The sequence below is a fragment of the Amphibalanus amphitrite genome, unplaced genomic scaffold (genome assembly GCF_019059575.1).
Source record: "Amphibalanus amphitrite isolate SeventyFive unplaced genomic scaffold, NRLGWU_Aamphi_draft 000375F_arrow, whole genome shotgun sequence".
NCBI lineage: Eukaryota > Metazoa > Arthropoda > Thecostraca > Balanomorpha > Balanidae > Amphibalanus > Amphibalanus amphitrite.
The window spans coordinates 122,058-141,091 of record NW_024881869.1 but is presented as its reverse complement, the minus strand read 5'-3'; the positions used below and the strand labels follow the sequence as shown (position 1 = coordinate 141,091).

At 50.1% G+C, this 19,034-nt stretch overlaps 5 protein-coding genes across 5 annotated transcripts; 3 read left to right on the top strand and 2 right to left on the bottom strand.

Annotated features, from left to right (window-relative positions):
• The first annotated feature begins 1,107 nt into the window (after window positions 1–1,107).
• Window positions 1,108–1,542, top strand: LOC122389889 (sulfotransferase 1E1-like). The gene has a single exon (XM_043382358.1). The coding sequence runs from the start codon at window positions 1,108–1,110 to the stop codon at window positions 1,540–1,542; it is 435 nt and encodes a 144-aa protein (XP_043238293.1).
• Window positions 1,543–2,136: 594 nt separating this feature from the next.
• LOC122389888 (predicted GPI-anchored protein 58) lies at window positions 2,137–3,363 on the bottom strand. Its single transcript, XM_043382355.1, has one exon. It carries the CDS (start codon window positions 3,361–3,363, stop codon window positions 2,137–2,139), a length of 1,227 nt encoding a protein of 408 aa, XP_043238290.1.
• A 908-nt stretch (window positions 3,364–4,271) lies between these two features.
• LOC122389887 (sulfotransferase 2A1-like) lies at window positions 4,272–4,706 on the top strand. Its single transcript, XM_043382354.1, has one exon. It carries the CDS (start codon window positions 4,272–4,274, stop codon window positions 4,704–4,706), a length of 435 nt encoding a protein of 144 aa, XP_043238289.1.
• Window positions 4,707–5,158: 452 nt separating this feature from the next.
• On the bottom strand, window positions 5,159–6,824 carry LOC122389886 (sperm-specific H1/protamine-like protein type 2). Its single transcript, XM_043382353.1, has 2 exons — window positions 6,796–6,824; window positions 5,159–5,861 (listed from the first exon to the last, which is right to left on the bottom strand). The coding sequence occupies exons 1-2, from the start codon at window positions 6,822–6,824 to the stop codon at window positions 5,333–5,335; spliced, it is 558 nt and encodes a 185-aa protein (XP_043238288.1). The 3' UTR covers window positions 5,159–5,332.
• LOC122389884 (skin secretory protein xP2-like) lies at window positions 6,823–7,992 on the top strand. The gene has a single exon (XM_043382352.1). It carries the CDS (start codon window positions 6,823–6,825, stop codon window positions 7,990–7,992), a length of 1,170 nt encoding a protein of 389 aa, XP_043238287.1.
• The last annotated feature ends 11,042 nt before the right edge of the window (window positions 7,993–19,034 follow it).

The window sequence follows — 19,034 nt, the reverse complement described above, 5'->3', positions numbered from 1 at the left end:
CAGTCCGGGTTCGAAGCGCGACGGGCGCTCGAAATTTATGGGCCTCCTGACAGGTATGGTTGCGGTTGGTGGCAGGCCGTAGCCAGGCGAAGTCAGCGAGGGGACCGGCCGTGCGCGGCTTTGTGCGCACGTTAAACTTTGGACTATAAATTCTGCCATAGAATCGGAATTGCGCGATCGGAGGGTAGAGGGCAGGGTCATCGCAACAAGCTTTGCTTAGCGGTGGCTCTGTCCTTGTGAATCCTTCCCATCAAAAGGTTCGGACTAAATTTATAAAAAAAAATGGCTGGATTTCTGCACCCATGCACCCACAATGTTCCAGCCGTTCCTACGCCCATAATGAGAGTGACATAAACACGGTGGTCTGCAGGCTGTCAGTTTCCCAGAGAGAGGCGTCGCCCGCGTGAGAGGTGCCGCGCAGTGCTGGATTCACCGCAGTGTGGCGCGGAGCGGAGTGAGGCATCAGGCATCAAACATCCATACCACGAAGTGAGCAGTGGCAGACGAATGTGATCTGGGTGATTTGAAAAGCCAGCAGCTCCTGTCTAGCCGACGGAAAACTAAACCACGTTTGGGTATAACAAACAGTACTGCAGAATTATGTCCGAGCCAGCAACAGCACCGGAAGAAATTACCATTCCAGAGGATTGGGAGCCAATGCCGATCGATCCCAACTATACAGCTCCCGGTTTCCGCTTGTTAAAGTACTGTGGAGTGACACTAAATAATGTTCACCTCCAATGGGGTATCACGAAATCGTTGGAGCAGTTTCAAGGCAGGCGTTCCGATGTCATCGTGGCCAGCTTTCCCAAGTCGGGCACCACTTGGCTGCAGGAAGTCGTGTGGCGTGTCACCCATCACCAGCCAACGGCTGGCGAGAAAGGACCAAAGACCTGCTTGGAGTACCGATTCCCTGTGCTAGAGTCACAGCCCCAGGAGAAACTCATGGATATGGTGTCTTTGAGCGACATGACGGACCAGAGATTCATAAAGACACACCTGCACTATCATATATTACCAGAAAGCGTCAAGACGAGCGGTGCCAAGGTGCTGTACGTACATCGTGATGCAAGGGATGTCTGCGTTTCCTTTTACCATTTCTCGAGGATGTTGAATATCTATAAGTACCGCGGCTCATTCGCAGATTTCCGCGACAACTTCATGCGCGGCGAAATAGTGCACGGTCCTTACCGGGAGCACGTGCAGGGCTACCTGGAGCACTCCGACACTGTACTCTGTCTCACGTACGAGCAGATGCACCAGGATCGCGGCTCGGTCGTCCGTAAGGTGGCAGACTTCCTGGGAGTCTCCCTGAGCGACGCCGACGTCGACGATATCGTGAAGAACACCAGCTTCGAAGTGATGAAGGCGAACCCGGACACCAACTTCCGGCAGTGGGAAGACAGTGGACTGGTGTCCGGCACCGAAGAAGGCACCTTCATGAGGAAGGGGGTGGTTGGCGACTGGAGAAACTACTTCACTGAAGAGGAGAGCGAAGCCTTCTTGAAGTGGCGGAACGAAGAGGTCGTTCCTCTGAATTAGCGCCTCCACGGGCCAGTGAAGAAAAGTGCGCAGAAACCATTTATCGGAAATATGTTCTAGCGTTACTAGAATAGGTTATTAGAGAGGGGATGAAGAAATTTTACTACTTTTATCCATGTAATTTGTTGTTCTGGCTTAAATATAAGCGAGATACTCTCTCAAGCCGTATATTGTATTGTGCTAAAAATGTTTGCGCTGGTATAATGTGAACAAGAATGTGTTACTTTTAATCGTTGGCGACTTTTAAAGGGTTTTTGAAGAAATATGCATGCAGAGATAACCCCATCGCAACCTGCAGCTTGCAAGTCATAATAAACATTTCCAATAAACTGTAGCATCAAATAAATATATATTTGCTCTTAATAGCTTCACGAGATGACATTGCTGTGAAATGAAACAAGATGCAGGACAATGTGAACAATGATCGATGCCTTGACGTCGGACTTGCACGTGTCTAACGCTGAATCTCGCGCTTCTACAACTTCTAGCGATTCGAAGGTTCCTTCAAAGGTTACTCCAATATCTCCAATGTCTCCGCAATGGATGAACACAATGCACATTGCACATGTACCTACACTCAATGATTTTTTACACTCAACAAACAACATAGGAACATGACACCTCGACCACCCTCCCAGCAGCCATTTTCTTTGCAACGGGCTTCTTTGCTGTGATCTTCTTCGCCGCCATCTTCTTCACCTTGGTCGGCGACTTGGTCACTTTCTTCACCGGCGTCGCCTTCTCGGCGGCCGCAGCCTTAGACGGCGTCAGAGCCTTGACTGGCTTGGCCGAGATAGCCTTTGCCGGCGACTTGGCCGCAGCCTTCTTCAGGATGGGCTTGGCCTTGTCCTTGGTGGCGAGCCGGTAGCGGCCGGAGAGGACGAGCGCCTCGGTCTGACCCTTGGGACGAGCCAGCTGGCCGCCCGACAGGCCCGCCTCGAACGCCTTCCGCAGCATGCGGTTCAGCATCGCCGAGGGCACGCTGTGGTTGGCCATGATGTGCTTCTTGATGGCCCTCACCGAGGTGCCCTTGACGTCCTTGTCCGCTTCGATGGCATTGACGATCAGCTGCATGGTCGGCGGACGGTCGGGCTTGACCCTCTTGGCAGCTCCCTCCTTGGACTTGGGAGCCTGCTTGGCCGGCTTGGCATCAGTCGCCCGGGCAGCAGGAGCATCAGCAGAGGAGGCAGGAGTCTCAGCAGGGGCGGCAGGAGCAGCGTCAGTCTGGGCCTTCCTGGCAGCTCCACCCTGAGCCCTCGGTGCTATCTTGGCCTTTGCAGCTACAGCAGGTGCGGTGGCAGTCTCGGCAGAGTTCTCAGCCGGGGGAGCAGGAGCGGCAGCGGGGGCAGCAGAGACATCAGCAGGGGCGACAGGGGCCTCAGCAGGGGCGGCTACGTCCTCAACCGGAGAAGCAGGGGTCTCAGCGGGAGCGGCAGGAGTTTCAACCGGGGCAGAGGCAGCAGGAGCAGCGTTAATCTTAGTCTTCCTGGCAGCTCCACTCTGAGCTCTCGGCGCCCTCTTGGCCTTCGCATCTGCACCAGGGGCGACGGCAGGGCCCTCAGAAGGAGCGTCAGCTACCTCGGCCGGCACGGCAGGAGTCTCAGCCGGAGCAGCTTCAGCGGCAGTGGCGGTGGAAGCCGGAGCTGCGGCAGCCGCAGCGTCGGTCTTGACCTTCTTGGCCGCTCCGCCCTGGTTCTTGACTGCCCTCTTGCCAGGTCTGGCTGTAGGAGCAGGGGCAGTAGGAGCCTCTGCCGAGACGGTAGGAGGCTCGGCCGGGGCGGCAGCAGCCGCAGCAGGGGTGGCGGTGGCAGCGTCGGCCATGGCCACAAGCTGCACTCAACGGAGCCGACGAGAACACGACGGGCTTCGACTGACGAGTGTCGGCGGCGGCGGGCGCCGCGCGTTTTATACGGGCCAGTACGGACGGCCAGTGGCGTGCTGCGGTGCCGCCGCTAGCCGAGACGGGCCGACTGGCCGGCCGACAGCAACTGTGGACTGACCTTGAGAGCGACAAAAACACGGTGGTCTGGGCTGTCTGTCAGTTTCTCAGAGAGATGCGTCGCCCGCGTGAGAGGCACCACGCAGTGCTGGATTCACCGCAGTGTGGCGCGGAGCGGAGCGAGGCATCAGGCATCAAACATCCATACCACGAAGTGAGCAGTGGCAGACGAATGTGATTTGGGTGACTTGAAAAGCCTGTCTCGCCAACGCAAAGCTGGACCACGTTTGGGTATAATAAACAGTACCGAAGAATTATGTCCGAGCCAGCAACAGCACCGGAAGAAATTACCATTCCAGAGGATTGGGAGCCAATGCCGATCGATCCCAACTATACAGCTCCCGGTTACCGCATGTTCAAGTTCCGTGGAGCGACACTGAATAACATTCACCTCCAATGGGGTATCACGAAATCGTTGGAGCAGTTTCAAGGCAGGCGTTCCGATGTCATCGTGGCCAGCTTTCCCAAGTCGGGCACCCATCACCAGTCAACGGCTGGCGAGAAAGGACCAAAGACCTGCTTGGAGTACCGTTTCCCTGTGCTAGATTCACAGCCCCCGGAGAAACTCATGGATATGGTGTCTTTGAGCGACATGACGGACCAGAGATTCATAAAGACACATCTGCACTATCATATGCTACCAGAAAGCGTCAAGACGAGCGGTGCCAAGGTGCTGTACGTACATCGTGATGCAAGGGATGTCTGCGTTTCCTTTTACCATTTCTCGAGAATGTTGAATATCTATAAGTACCGCGGCTCAATCGCAGATTTCCGCGACAACTTCATGCGCGGCAAAATACTGCACAGTCCTTACCGGGAGCACGTGCAGGGCTACCTGGAGCACTCTGACACTGTACTCTGTCTCACGTACGAGCAGATGCACCAGGATCGCGGCTCGGTCGTCCGTAAGGTGGCAGACTTCCTGGGAGTCTCTCTGAGCGACGCCGATGTTGACGATATCGCGAAGAACACCAGCTTCGAGGTGATGAAGGCGAACCCGGACACCAACTTCCGGCAGTGGGAAGACAATGGACTGGTGTCCGGCACCGAAGAAGGCACCTTCATGAGGAAGGGGGTGGTTGGCGACTGGAGAAACTACTTCACTGAAGAGGAGAGTGAAGCCTTCTTGAAGTGGCGGAACGAAGAGGTCGCTCCTCTGAATTAGCGCCTCCACAGGCCAGTGAAGAAAATTGTGCGCATAAAGCATTTATCGGAAAAATGCTCTGGCTTTACGAGAATAGGTTATCTCTAGATTAGTGAGGCGATGAAGCGATTTTTCTACTTTTATCCATGTAATTTGTTGTTCTGGCTTAAATATAAGCGAGATACTCTCTCAAGCCGTATATTGTATTGTGCTAAAAATGTTTGCACTGGTATAATGTGAACAAGAATGTTTTACTTTTAATCGTTGGCGACTTTTAAAAGCGTTTTTGAAGAAATATGCATGCTCAGATAACCCCATCGCAAACTGCAGTTTGCAAGTCATAATAAACATTTCCAACAAACTGTAGCTTCAAATAAATATGTATTCAGTATTCACTCTTAATAACTTCACGAGATAATACATATTGCTGTGAAATGAAACAAGATGCAGAACATTGTGAACAATGATCGATGCCTTGACGTCGGACTTCGACGTGTCTCACACTGAATCTCGCGCTTCTACAACTTCTAGCGATCCGTAGGTTCCTTCAAAGGTTACTCCAATATCTCCAATATCTACGCAATGGATGAACACAATGCATATGAACACTCAATAATTTTGTACACTCATAAAGCAGCACAGGAACATTACACCTTGACGACCCTCCCAGCAGCCATTTTCTTTGCAACGGGCTTCTTTGCTGTGATCTTCTTCGCCGCCATCTTCTTCACCTTGGTCGGCGACTTGGCCACCTTCTTCACCGGCGTCGCCTTCTCGTCGGCTGCAGCTTTCGACGGCGTCTGAGCCTTCGCTAGCTTGGCGGAGGCAGTTTTTGCCGGCGACTTGGTCACAGCCTTCTTCTGGGTTGGCTTGGTCTTATCCTTGGTGGCGAGCCGGTAGCGGCCGGAGAGAACGCGCGCCTCGGTCTGACCCTTGGGACGAGCTAGCTGACCGCCCGACAGGCCCGCCTCGAACGCCTTCCGCAGCATGCGGTTCAGCATCGCCGAGGGCACGCTGTGGTTGGCCATGATGTGCTTCTTGATGGCCCTCACCGAGGTGCCCTTGGCGTCCTTGTCCGCCTCGATGGCATTGACGATCAGCTGCATGGTCGGCGGACGTTCGGGCTTGACCCTCTTGGCAGCTTCCTCCTTGGACTTGGAAGCCGGCTTGGCCGGCCTGGCATTAGCCGCCGGGACCGCAGGAACCTCAGCAGGGGCGGCAGGAGCAGCGTCAGTCTTGGCCTTCCTGGCAGCTCCACCCTGAGCCCTCGGCGCTCTCTTGGCCTTCGCAGCTACAGCAGCTGCGGTGGCAGTCTCAGCAGAGTTCTCAGCCGGGGGAGCAGGAGCGGCAGTGCAGCGGGGGCAGCAGAGACATCAGCAGGGGCGGCTACGTCCTCAACCGGAGCAGCAGGGGTCTCAGCGGGAACAGCAGGAGTCTCAGCCGGGGCAGAGGCTGCAGGTGCAGCGTCAGCCTTGGCCTTCCTGGCGACTGCACCCTGAGCTCTCGGCGCCCTCTTCGCCTTCGCAGCTACAGCAGGGGCGGCGGCGGGGCTCTCAGCAGGAGCGTCAGATACTTCAGCCGGCACGGCAGGAGTCTCAGCCGGAGCAGCTTCAGCGGCAGGGGCGGTGGAAGCCGGAGCTGCGGCAGCCGCAGCGTCGGTCTTGGCCTTCTTGGCGGCTCCGCCCTGGTTCTTGGCTGCCCTCTTGCCAGGTCTGGCTGTAGGAGCAGGGGCAGCAGGAGCGGAGGCGTTCCCCTCACCGTTCCGTGCTTCTATCCTCAGGAAACTGAAATCCTTTTCCTCCACGCCGCTACCCCCTCCGGGCTGGACAGGCAACTTTATCTCATGCGGGCTGCTCCCTTGGAGCGGCACCGCTGCTCCCGAGGGAGCGCACCCCGTAGCCGGGTGCAGTCAGTGCCTTGGGGCTGGGTGGCCTGTCCTATGGACGGGCTCAGCCCCGGCGACTCACTAGGGTGCCTGCCCAGACCAATGTCTCCCCCTACATCCTATCATCCTCCCGGCTCTGAAATGGTCTAATTGGACCGAAAAGGCCTAACCCAACAAAACAAAGCGCCGACGACATTCGCCGTTCGAAGGCCGTCGTGTTCTCACCAGATCCGTGCAGTGCAACTCTTGGCCATGGCCGACGCTGCTGCTGACACCCCTCCTGCGGCTGCTGCCGCCCCGGCCGAGCCTCCTACCATCCCGGCAGAGGCTCCTGCTGCCCCTGCTCCTACAGCCAGACCAGGCAAGAGGGCAGTCAAGAATCAGGGCGGAGCCGCCAAGAAGGCCAAGACCAACGCTGCGGCTGCCGCAGCTCCGGCTTCCGCCGCCCCTGCCGCTGAAGCTGCTCCGGCTGGGACTCCTGCCGTGCCGGCTGAGGTATCTGACGCTCCTGCTGAAGGCCCCGCCACCGCCCCTGCTGTAGCTGCGAAGGCCAAGAGGGCGCCGAGAGCTCAGGGTGCAGCTGCCAGGAAGGCCAAGACCGACACTGCCCCTGCAGCCTCTGCCCCGGCTGAGACTCCTGCTGTTCCCGCTGAGACCCCTGCCGCTCCGGTTGAGGACGTAGCCGCCCCTGCTGATGTCTCTGCTGCCCCCGCTGCCGCTCCTGCTCCCCCGGCTGAGAACTCTGCTGAGACTGCCACCGCACCTGCTGTAGCTGCGAAGACCAAAAGGGCGCCGAGGGCTCTGGGTGGAGCTGCCAGGAAGGCCCAGACTGACGCTGCTCCTGCCGCCCCTGCTGAGACTTCTGCTGCCCCTGCTGATGTTCCTGCTGCCCCGGCGACTGATGCCAAGCCGGCTAAGCGGACTCCCAAGTCCAAGGAGGGAGCTGCCAAGAGGGTCAAGCCCGACCGTCCGCCTACCACGCAGCTGATCGGCAATGCCATCGAGGCGGACAAGAACGTCAAGGGCACCTCGGTGAGGGCCATCAAGAAGCACATCATGGCCAACCACAGCGTGCCCTCGGCGATGCTGAACCGCATGCTGCGGAAGGCGTTCGAGGCGGGCCTGTCGGGCGGTCAGCTAGCTCGTCCCAAGGGTCAGACCGAGGCGCGCGTTCTCTCCGGCCGCTACCGGCTCGCCACCAAGGATAAGACCAAGCCAACCCAGAAGAAGGCTGTGACCAAGTCGCCGGCAAAGACTGTCTCCAACAAGCCAGCCAAGGCTCAGACGCCGTCGAAGGCTGCGGCCGCCGAGAAGGCGACGCCGGTGAAGAAGGTGACCAAGTCGCGCACCAAGGTGAAGAAGATCACAGCAAAGAAGCCCGTTGCGAAGAAAGTGGCTGCTGGGAGGGTCGTTAAAGCGTAATGTTCCCATGTTTTATGAGTGTACAAAATCATTGAGTGTGCATCGCTTGTCGTATTTGCTATTGTCGTTCTCTTGATGTTCTGTGACGTGTGGTGCCATGGATGAGAAGTTAACATCCTGTCGCATCGGAAATGTTCTTGGTCATCCTCATTTTGTAGCCTTGATAGGCACCAGTCAGCGCATTGATCGTACTTGAATGGAAATGAATATATATTTATATATATACATGGCAAACGTTTTGATACGTGACGGGAGACGTTTCCTGGATTAAAAGGTTTGTATAAAGAGTGCGGTTAGCGAAATGCCAATGAACGCTGGGCAATGGATGGAAACACTTAAGGAATAGGGACACAGGAAAAAGGCTGCTCTTTTTCTTGACGCCGATGATACGAAATTTGGTGTTCTTTGATGCTTGTTTGAGACCACCACTGCACGTGCGACGTGCAAACGGTGAAGAGGTGTCAATTTTGTTTCAATTACTCTGCCTCCCTGGTGTGTCCAAGGCAACCACCAGGGGACTTTGGCTGGCAATTTGCCAGCTCTTCCGTTTTACCTCAATGTCAGTTTTTGAATTCTGACCGATGTGAAAAAAAAGAAAGAAGAAAAACTATTATTTCGCCTCACGTGGCCTACGATTATGAAGGACAAAGGACAAAAGTGTCCAAAAGACGGGGGGAGGCCATAGACGAACCTTTTTAATTGATGTTGACCTCGTATCGTGATGCCGAGAAGGCGCTGAGCATATCGGTAGGCATTGACGGACACCGGGAAACGCATTTCTACGCATCTTTTTAGGAGGTGCTACTGCACGAGTGCAGGGGTCACATCCACATCTCGAGAACGGCTGGACTGATTGCGCTTAAATTCGGTACGCCACAAGAACCGGCTACTTTGACGGACAAAAGTCAGTTGGGTCTACATAATAGCCGTTTTCACGACGGGCTATCCGGCGAATGCACCTGATTTGACCAAATCTGCACCTAATTTCTTTTACAGCAAATATCTTCATTTTATGAATTCATTTCAGTGTTTTAATCGATGATGCTCTCTGATAATATGACAAAGCAGGCATACAAGCAATTAGTGCAACCCTAGCTGATGGCTGCTAAGAGACACACTCACTGGCGGTCGCAGCCGCTAGCAAAAGGGGGGGGGGGCAAAGTCACACTCGCAGGACATAACATTTATCCGTCACCGGGAGGGGGGGGGGGGGGGTGATCGGCTAATTTTTTACGTCCACGAAGTGCCATGCAGTTGGCATTACTTATGCTTCATCCATCTGATTCTTGCGTGAAATCTTTAAGCTCAATTTAAGGCAAAATCACCAGTTCCATTTCCCGTCCCACGGTGCTTCCACCGGTCGGCCCACTGCACAATGACGACGGATCGGTGTAGCATAGGTATACTGGAAGGTCAGGCACGCGGATTCATGACCTTACCACTATAAAACAATTCGGAAAAGTACAGATACCTCTTGCTTTGAACAAGCATGTGAAACCCAGAGAGCATTTTCAGACTATGACATTTACCCATATAGGTAACATACCTAGTTATGTGGCGGCGGGAGAGAGTAGGTACACCGACCTCTGGAGACCCCCCACAGGTTCCGAGCTTTCAAAATTGGCATCTGAGGGCCGCGCGCGACTCCTGCGGGGCTTCGCAACGGCTCTATTGGGGCTCACTCAACCTGCCTAGTCTTACTGCTAAAAAGACTGGCCCTGAGCCCTAAGGACTTCATCAGTCTCTGCCAGCCCCAGGACCCACACCGGCTCATGGGGTCCCGACGTCGAAATATGAGGGAATCTGCGCGGGACCATCAGGACGTAAAGTAATCTCGATCAGGACCAACGTAATGCTGTGCCGGAGAGTGCGTGAGCCCTCTGATCTTCAGAAACCCACCCATGTATGTTTTCACGTAGAGGCCAGTTTAGGGCCCTCAGAGACCAGTACAGGGCCTGCAAACTACAAAGGCCAGTAGTTTGAGACAATCAGTGACCGAGTTGGGCTCTCAGAGGCTAATGTGGGTCATTACAGGCCAACATGGGCCCTCAGAGGTCAGCGTGGGGCCCTAAAAGACCGGCATGGGCCGTCGTTGGACCCCAGAGGCCAGCAAAGGGCCCTCAAAGGCCAAGATGGGCCCTCCTCAGAGGCCAATGCAGGCCCTTAGAGGCCGGCACCGGGTCTTCAGCAGCCAGTGCGGGGCCCTCATTGGCACCTAAAGGTTCGTCTTGGGACACCACAGACAGAAATAAGGCCACCAGAGACCGGTGTGAGACCCTCAGACGCCGGTTGGGACCCCTGAGGCCGGTTAGGGGCCCTCATAGGCCAGATGTGGGGTCTCAGAGGTTGATGTGGGGTCTCAGAGGTTGATGTAGGCTCTTAGCGGTCAACGTGGGCGCTTGACCGCCACTGAAGTTCCCTCAGAGGTCAGTGTAGGACGCTCAAAGACCGGTGTGGGAGCTATATTAATAGCTGGACGTGGGTTTTTTGAGCCTCGTGACGATCGAATAATTGCCAGGGCCTCATACACCTATATGGGGGCGCATTGGTTGTTTGAGGGGGGGCAAATGATATGATGGCCCCCTTTATTGACCTTGGGGGGCATGGCCCTGATGCCCCCCCCCCCGCGACCGCCACTGTGTACACATTACACACATGCCTCTGAGATTACATACTAGCTCATGCAAACTCTATGCAGGCCCCGGAGTTCCCATGCTAATCCTTAAGAAACCAAGCCGGCATACGGCGTCACCACCGGGCTTCTGAGGTGCACAGCACCAACCCATGAGGTCTTACTTTAGTGTCTTAGAGCCAATCTCCTTTAGCAGGGCCCACCCACCACTGCCGAAGAGGGTCTCATGCCAGCCATTGCTGGGCCTACGAGAGCCTCAAATAAACCCACGCTGATATTCCATATAAGGTCCGGCCATATTCGTGAACCGGTGCCAGCGACGCTGACCGCCAAATTGACAGAATGCGAAACTGAGCCCACTCATGAGTGAAATTTACGTCCTTTGATGGCGCAAGAAAGAAAATGAAACATACGAAAAGCTTTTCTAGGACTTTTGCTCGATCTGAAAGGTGGGGCCAAAAGATAGTATGGCCCCACCTTTCAGAACCAAAGGGGGGGCCATGGCCCCCGTGCCCCCCCCCCCCTGGGACCGCCAGTGGACACACTGAACCTGATTTGACCAAATCTGCACCTAATCTGTACCAGATGTGCACCAAATGTGTACCAGATGGATGGCCGTCGTGAAAACGGCTAATGTGCACATGAGCGCGTGTACATAGGGTATGTATATAGGGTATGTGTATAGGGTGCCGCTTCTCAATTGCAAGAACGGCTGGACCTATAATTGCGCTCAAACTTCGCACTCCGCAGACAAAGTGATATGTAATTTTATGAATTCATTATTTATGACATTTATTCATCTGTAATGTCTATGAAGGCCGTGAAGGATGCCTTTACTTCTTTCTTGTCGTGCACCATACCTTGATTTTATATATACATATATATATATATATATATATATATATATATATATATATATATATATATATATATATATATATATATATATATATGTTACAGGGAGTATGCGATTTCAGTTAGTTTGCAACGACCCTAGGGTGGTTGTAACCTCCCTGAACGATCAGTTTGTTTGCAACGACCCTAGGGACGTTACAAAATAACTGCTCGTTCCGGGACGTTGTAACGAAACTAGGGTCGTTGCAACCTCCCTAGTTAGTATGCAACGAACCTAGGGTTGTTACAAAATAACTAGGCAGTTTAAGAATTCATCGAGTCTCATTTCACATGAGGGCCGTCAGCAATCTTGTCCATTGAAAATCTTGTTCAATCTAGTTCATTTAAAAAGAAAAGAAGAACAAAATTTGAACATTCAGCTCAGGAGTATTTCACAACGGCCATCTAGTACACATTTTGTGCAGATTAGGTGCACATTTGGTGCAGATTTGTTCAAATTAGATGGGCATTTGCCAGGAAGCCCTTCGTAAAAACGGTTATTATCCGCTCGTTTCCAGTCTTTTTCTGATTGTTAACGTTCAAACATGTGAAATGATGATGGTCCCATGCATTATAGTGGGTGTCAAGGTCACGTGAAGGTCAGGTCAAGGTCATTGACCTTTGATGACTTAGTTCACTTCTTCTGGGTTCATATATTCTTTAGGCTAGTTTTTGGAGCTGATTTCGAATTTAGTACCCATTTGAACATTTAAGAAGTAATTTTGGCGCCTTCGTACCATGTCACGAGGCTGTCAGTGGTGGTTGACACCTACTATGGACAGCTAGCAAGACGCCTACTGGTTGACCTGACCTGACCTGACCCGACCTGACCCAAAAACATCAAGACATCATCGGTGATCAAAGCTAACATGAAATTCGTGATCAGCGCACCGAAAAACCTCGTAACAAGCTAACTCTCCAAAGTTTTAACAGGTCCCGATTTTCCCGACTTCTGAGTCACTGACCTGACCTGGAAAGTCAACCAATAACCTAGCCCCGCCATGTGCGTTTGCAGCTAGCAAAACACCAATAAGGGCGAGAGTTAACCCTCGCCCGCACATGCCATTTTCCCATCCTAGAACGCACATGGGGGGGGGGGGTTGCCACCACCCCCCCGCGCCATTTCGTTCCTGTTCCTGTTGGAGATAGAGCTTCGCGGTAAAGACCAAAAAGATTCTTTGGGAAGAAACGAATCCAATGCTACCCAGTTTTACCTTCTCAGGTCAGTCATTGACCTTCCAGGTCAGGTCAAACTAAAAAATGTTGCTGTTTTGGGTCACCGTTGGATATCAAGTGCGCTGCTTATCATATAGCGATGACGATGCCGTTTTCTGGTGCCCAGCTAGCTAGAACCTCTTTGTCACACTACCCGACCAGATTTTTGCTGCTGAGGTCATTTCAGGTCAAGTTAGGTCGAGGTCAATGATATGTGTTTGTATGTCTGTGTGTGTCTGTGTGTATAATGATGTGTGCACCGATTGTTTGTGTTCCTATTACATGAAATCATGATCTGAGAAGCTTTCACCAATAATGCAGTCAAAAAACTTCACGAAAAGTAAATTCAGCTTGCCTAAAACGCAATTATTTTAGATGACCTAGGTTGACCTTAACCCTGACCTTGACATCTGTACATCGTCGAACAACATGTTCCATGATAGGTGGGAGGTAAGACTGGCAAAAAAGTCCAAAATCAAGGTGTCAAAAGCTCACAAGGCCCATAGCCAACGCAAGATGTTGAGAATTGGCCATTTGGGTCATGACGACCTGAAAAACAAGGTCATATCTCCGAAACCAAAAACCACAAAAACTTGAATTTTTTAGTGAACATCTAGAAAGGATCGAGGAGCAGCTATACCAAAAATCAGGCTTCTAGCTCTAAAAATGTTGAGTGCAGAGCAGAAAGACTACCTGGGGGAGTGGCAACCACCCCCCATGTGCCCCCTGTGAAACGAGACTCGATGATTTCTTAAACTCCCTAGTTATTTTGTAACAACCCTAGGTTCGTTGCATACTAACTAGGGAGGTTGCAACGACCCTAGTTTCGTTACAACGTCCCGGAACGAGCAGTTATTTTGTAACGTCCCTAGGGTCGTTGCAAACAAACTGATCGTTCAGGGAGGTTACAACCACCCTAGGGTCGTTGCAAACTAACTGAAATCGCATACTCCCTGTAACATATATATATATATATGTTTGTAAACTTCGGCAATAAATCTTCTTTTAGACAAAGACCATTAAACGTAATAGCACTTTCACATTTCGAAAGCTTTGTTTGTGTTTTTATGATCTTATTGACTATTTTCTTGCTGTTTTCGTCAATGCGATGTATCAGATCGGCAAAGTTCATGTAAAAATATTCGTTAAAGTTCGACGCGTTTCGAATGTATTATACATTCATTTTCAAGTACACTGTGAGACACTCGTTCAAATAATGCGTACATGGACACGTTTGAAAAAACAATATACAGGTCACGAGTAAAATCATAAATAACACTTTCAGTTTCAGCGCGCTACTACAACAGTAAATATGATCACGTCACACATAGCGCTAGTCGGGTTGGGTTGCTTGTGTTGGTGTTGTTCTGCGTGTTTGTGGGTGTGATGTGTGCTGCATTGTACCCCAGAGAGCCAGTTTTTCTAGGCGTGCGTTTTTCTGTTCATTGATGCTTGGTGTGTGGTCTCTGATGTGTATGGCCTCTGTGATCTCTACGCGTCTGGGGTCACGGTTGGAGTGGATGATCGACGTGTTTTCTACCAGGTGTTCTCTTGTCAGTCTAATGTTGTGTTTCTCCAGCATGTGTGTCTTGATTGCTCCCTCCTGTTTGTGCATGGTCAGACGACGAGACAAAGTGGTGCATGTGTATCCAACGTAGCTGATGTTCTGAAGCCTGCAATCTTCAGAGGGACAGTCAAATTGGTACACTACGTTGGTACGCATGAGCCGCTTAGTCTCAATCGGGTTGTTTTTCATGACCAGATGTTTCGTCTTTGTGCTCTGATAGTAAATGTGGAGCATGAGTTTGTCAGACTTGTCCTTGCATTCTACGTTTTTCGTAATGATGTGTTTGAGTATCCGCTCGTCTTTCTCATATTCTGTGTTCATGAAGTTGCGGTAATATAGGTGGTGTGATGTGCCCTGCAACTCCTGCATGTTTGTGTCGTTGTATTTTGTGTCAAGTTGTCGTTGGATTTCTGAGTCTATGTCTCCATTGCTGTAACCATTGTTAACTAGGAGCTGTTTGAGGCGCATAAACTCTTCGTGCATGCTCTTGTTGGTGGAACAAGTACGGATTGCCCTTTTGACAAATGCTCGGATCACACTGGTCTTGTACCTACTCGGGCATTCGCTGTTAGCGTTAAGTGTTTGGCCTGTGTTGGTGGGTTTGCGGTACACACTTGTGTGATACTGGTTTGCACCTCTTTCTACGAGCACGTCAAGGAAGGGCAAAACATCGTCGCGACTTAATTCGTGAGTGAAGGTCAGTACGGAGTTCGATTCGAATTCGTTCACAAGTTTCAGCAAATGCTCACGGTCGTTTACATCCACAAAACAGTCGTCTACATATCGCACGTAAGTGCTCGGGGCGATGTCGGGGTCGCTGAGGACATGATTTTCGACGTGCGCCATGTAAAAGTTGGCAAAGAGGGGTCCCAAGGGTGACCCCATGGCCACGCCTTCCTTTTGGACATACAGTTGTCCATCTGGCCCCCTGAATGGTGCATCTTTAGTACATGCTTTGAGGAGTCTTTCAAGGATATTTCTAGACAAGTTTAGAGCAGGAAGGCCATTGCTACGTTTCTCATACACTTCATCTAAGATAATATCGATCGTTTCGTTGATTGGAACATTCGTGAACAAAGATTCGACGTCGATGGATGCAAGAATCCCACCTGCCTCTGGCTGTTTCGCACGAAGGATATCTAAAAACTCATCGGCAGAATTGATGCAAAATTTGGCAGGTATGTATGGCTTTAACAGCTGATTGAGTCTCTTGGCTAGCTTATATGTGGACGTGCTCACCTGTGATATGATCATAATAAGATCATAAAATAAGATCATAAAAACACAAACAAAGCTTTCGAAATGTGAAAGTGCTATTACGTTTAATGGTCTTTGTCTAAAAGAATATATATATATATATATATATATATATATATATATATATATATATATATATATATATATATATATATATATATATATATATATATATATGTATATATATACCTATATCAGCGCTATTGATTAATAGTTATGAGTCTTTATTTTACTGATTTAATTTTAAGATATTTAAACATTATTGATCAATATAAAAACAGCAAATAACGTCCGCATTCCATTTCTAATCTTACGGAAGTGGATCTATTTACATCCCGCTTTCCGCCGAATCTCCCCAAATATCGGTCAGTCGTTCCTTCCACGCTGGGCGGCGGCTTTGCACAATGGCCCGGCGGGAGCAGCGGCGGCTGAAAACCGGTTATAACCGCCGCGCCACCGCCGCTATCCGGCCCGGCCCCACCTGCGGCGGGCTCGGTCGATGGGAGAGAGGGGGAGGGGAGATCACCGGACGCGTTACCGGCACGGGAGAGGGCGGAGCTGAGGGTGGCAACGGTCGGGCCGGTCCGGATATGTCTGATATTTGTATGGTGTGCCGGCAGTCGGCACTGTAAGCGGTTCAAGGTCCCCATTGGGTGATCCAGAAAAAAGTAGTTTGGGACACTGCTGCAGGGAGGGGAGCTCCCCGAAAGGTAGGTGTTCTGATTTGAGAAAAACATTGAATTTTGCCTCTTTATGCCTTGCTTTCCCGACAGACATTTCTTTCTCTGCGAGATATAGGTACGGCGAAGTTTTGTCAATTTTTTTTTTTTATTTTGCCGGAGGGGCAAATGCCCAAATGCCATCCGCGTTTGGATCTGTCAGTGACGGTTCTGTTAGCAAAGTCCCCTCAGGACGGTTCAGTATTAAATGCAATGTGCATTGTGCACTTCTCACGAGATTGACGTGGCTTCCTTCATTCATGCCTGTTTCAAGAGCAATGGAACGTTTGTCTGTTGTATATGCTAATATGATTTGAAAGAATACTCCATTTCTGCTTCATTGAAGTGCTGTTTATTGACGTTTGCTAATTATTTGCGTTTTCTCAGTCTTGCACTTCACTTTTACACGAGAACCTTTGTGTATTATTTTGTTCAATATATGAATATAATTGAGACATTTTCAGCTGTTTGAAGACAATATAGTCAAACATAAATAATAGGCAAGTATTGTTTAAATCTGGAGATGTTTCAGACCGATTGAAAGAAAAAATCGGATGTTATGGGAAATTTGATTTCATGTAAAGGGCAAACGTGCTGTGTTTTTGTTGTTGTTGTTTTGCCATTTAAAGCAATTACGGGTATCGTCAAAAAATCCAATGTGGCTCGCAACTAGTAGACCCTGAGCGTGCAGAATAATCCCGCAGTGATCTGAAGATTCAGTAAACACCACGCTGTCCGAATAAGCCTGCAGTTTCGTCAAACGATACTTACCCATCCTATCCGGAGAGGTGCGGTGACCTAGGGGAAGCCGGGGGAAGCCCGGGCGCGGGGGAAGCCCGGCCACCCCGTTTCCGGCTAAATTATTCACAATAAAATGCTCAACTGTTTGTCCTTTCAGCGTCGCAGCTAAGGTAACGCCAGCAAAAAAGTTAAGGCTAACAAAAATTGCATATTGTTAAAGTTATAGAGCAAAAATGATATTTAAAGGGTTTTTAGCTAAAAAGTGAGATATGTTGCACTGTTAATGTGATACCATACAGTACTAATATTTATACGAATGTTTTGTAAGGACCGTTTAAGTGTTTGTAGTGAGGGGTGACGAGGCAGGCTGGCTTAAGTATGACATTTTTTCGAACATCGCTGTTCTAAAATAAAAATTAGCACATTGGGGTAACCCCGGGCGAGTGGCCACGCTTACCCCCAACCGAGAGCAATGCCACTAAACCACTGTTTTCCATGAGATAATAGGTACTGAGCAGGTTTGGTTTACACCTAGATCAAAGATAAATTTCGAAAATAAACATGTTATCATAGACAAAGCCAGTCATGTCACTTAAGGTCAACTAGGGTCAAACTACGTTTTTGCAGATAACGCGGCAGACAATGAAGCTAGAGCTTCAAAAATGGTGTCGTGTTCTTCTTCATCAGCCGAGTCGAATGATATGCAATATGATGCATTAAGGTAAAAAGAAAAATAAATTTTAAGGAATTTTGAAATACACATTTTTTGTCAATTTTGCATCACGATTTTCATCGATCTGTACTGTATATGTGGTAGACGCTAGCTAAAATACCAGTAGTGACATCAACTCTAAGATGTCCAGAGCTAATCAGTACCATAATATTTCACTTTCCGTTAATATTTGGAAGACAGATAATGGTTTCGTCAACTCGTTGTAAAGCGCTGGGGAGGTGGCCGGCGTTACCCCTATGCCGGGCTTACCCCAGAAAAATCAACACTTTTTTAAAACTCGATTTTCTCAACCTTATACTTGTTCCACGAAACCGAATTTTTGGGAAGACACGGCCAATGAACTTAGCTAGCTAACAGGATATCAACATTTTATACAGCACGTATGGTATGTAATAAAAATGAAAAAGAGCTTACTATGCCGGGCTTCCCCCGGCTTCCCCTATGTGTGAGTTGTGACCCGATGACGTGCATTATTGCGCGTCCAATTCCATCAAAACCGGTAAATATCATCTCATTCAACTGACTTCAACTGGCTGCGGCTGCTCTAAGCCAAGATACCTGCTCTAACCAACCGCAGACCATCCATGTCACTTGTCAGGAGCCTCGTGTGTGGGGCGCCGGAGAGACTCGAACTCAGGCCCTCAACAACGGGAGGTATGCTCCATTTGCTGTTCTACGGAGGGGGTGGGTCGGGACATCTATGACAGAACTGGTCAACATAGAACAAATGACCTTAAAAATGAAGACCTTTTAATGAAAATATGATATAACTTTCATTTGTTATTTGCCTAATTTGATGTGTTTATCTTAAAATTTAGGCTAAAAGCTATGCTACAAGTTACAAAAAAGGAGAAAATATATCACTGGAAATGGAAAAACGCAAACCTCGTGTATCTACTTATGTAAAAAGACCATTCAAAAGCTAAAAAGTGTGATGACTTCAAGCAACCGTTAAGCTCTACGTCTATGGACCGTGATGTAGCAGAATTCTTACCCGAGCGACAGGAAAGACTGACCTTGAGAGTCATAAGCGTAGGAACCATGGGTGCAAGGGTGCAGCTGCACCCACAATATTTATCCAGTGGGTGCAGACAATGTATTCTGCACCCACAATAATCTGAAACAAAAACCCCTTTTCTCATCAACACTACTTCCCATGCAGCATGGGCGCCATATAGCCTCGTTGCTGGTGCGCCCTAAAACACCAAATCATCATCATCATCATCCCATGCAGCACAGCAATTTCAGGATATGTTGCCCACTATCCATCTTTCGAAGAATTTG

Coding starts and splice junctions, on each gene's coding strand:
- LOC122389889 (XM_043382358.1), top strand. CDS start 1,108: ATGTTGAATATCTATAAGTACCGCGGCTCATTCGCAGATTTCCGCGAC.
- LOC122389888 (XM_043382355.1), bottom strand. CDS start 3,363: ATGGCCGACGCTGCCACCGCCACCCCTGCTGCGGCTGCTGCCGCCCCG.
- LOC122389887 (XM_043382354.1), top strand. CDS start 4,272: ATGTTGAATATCTATAAGTACCGCGGCTCAATCGCAGATTTCCGCGAC.
- LOC122389884 (XM_043382352.1), top strand. CDS start 6,823: ATGGCCGACGCTGCTGCTGACACCCCTCCTGCGGCTGCTGCCGCCCCG.
- LOC122389886 (XM_043382353.1), bottom strand. CDS start 6,824: ATGGCCAAGAGTTGCACTGCACGGATCTG. Junction 5,862..6,795: donor AGTTGCACTGCACGGATCTG/GTGAGAACACGA, acceptor GGCTAATGCCAG/GCCGGCCAAGCCGGCTTCCA.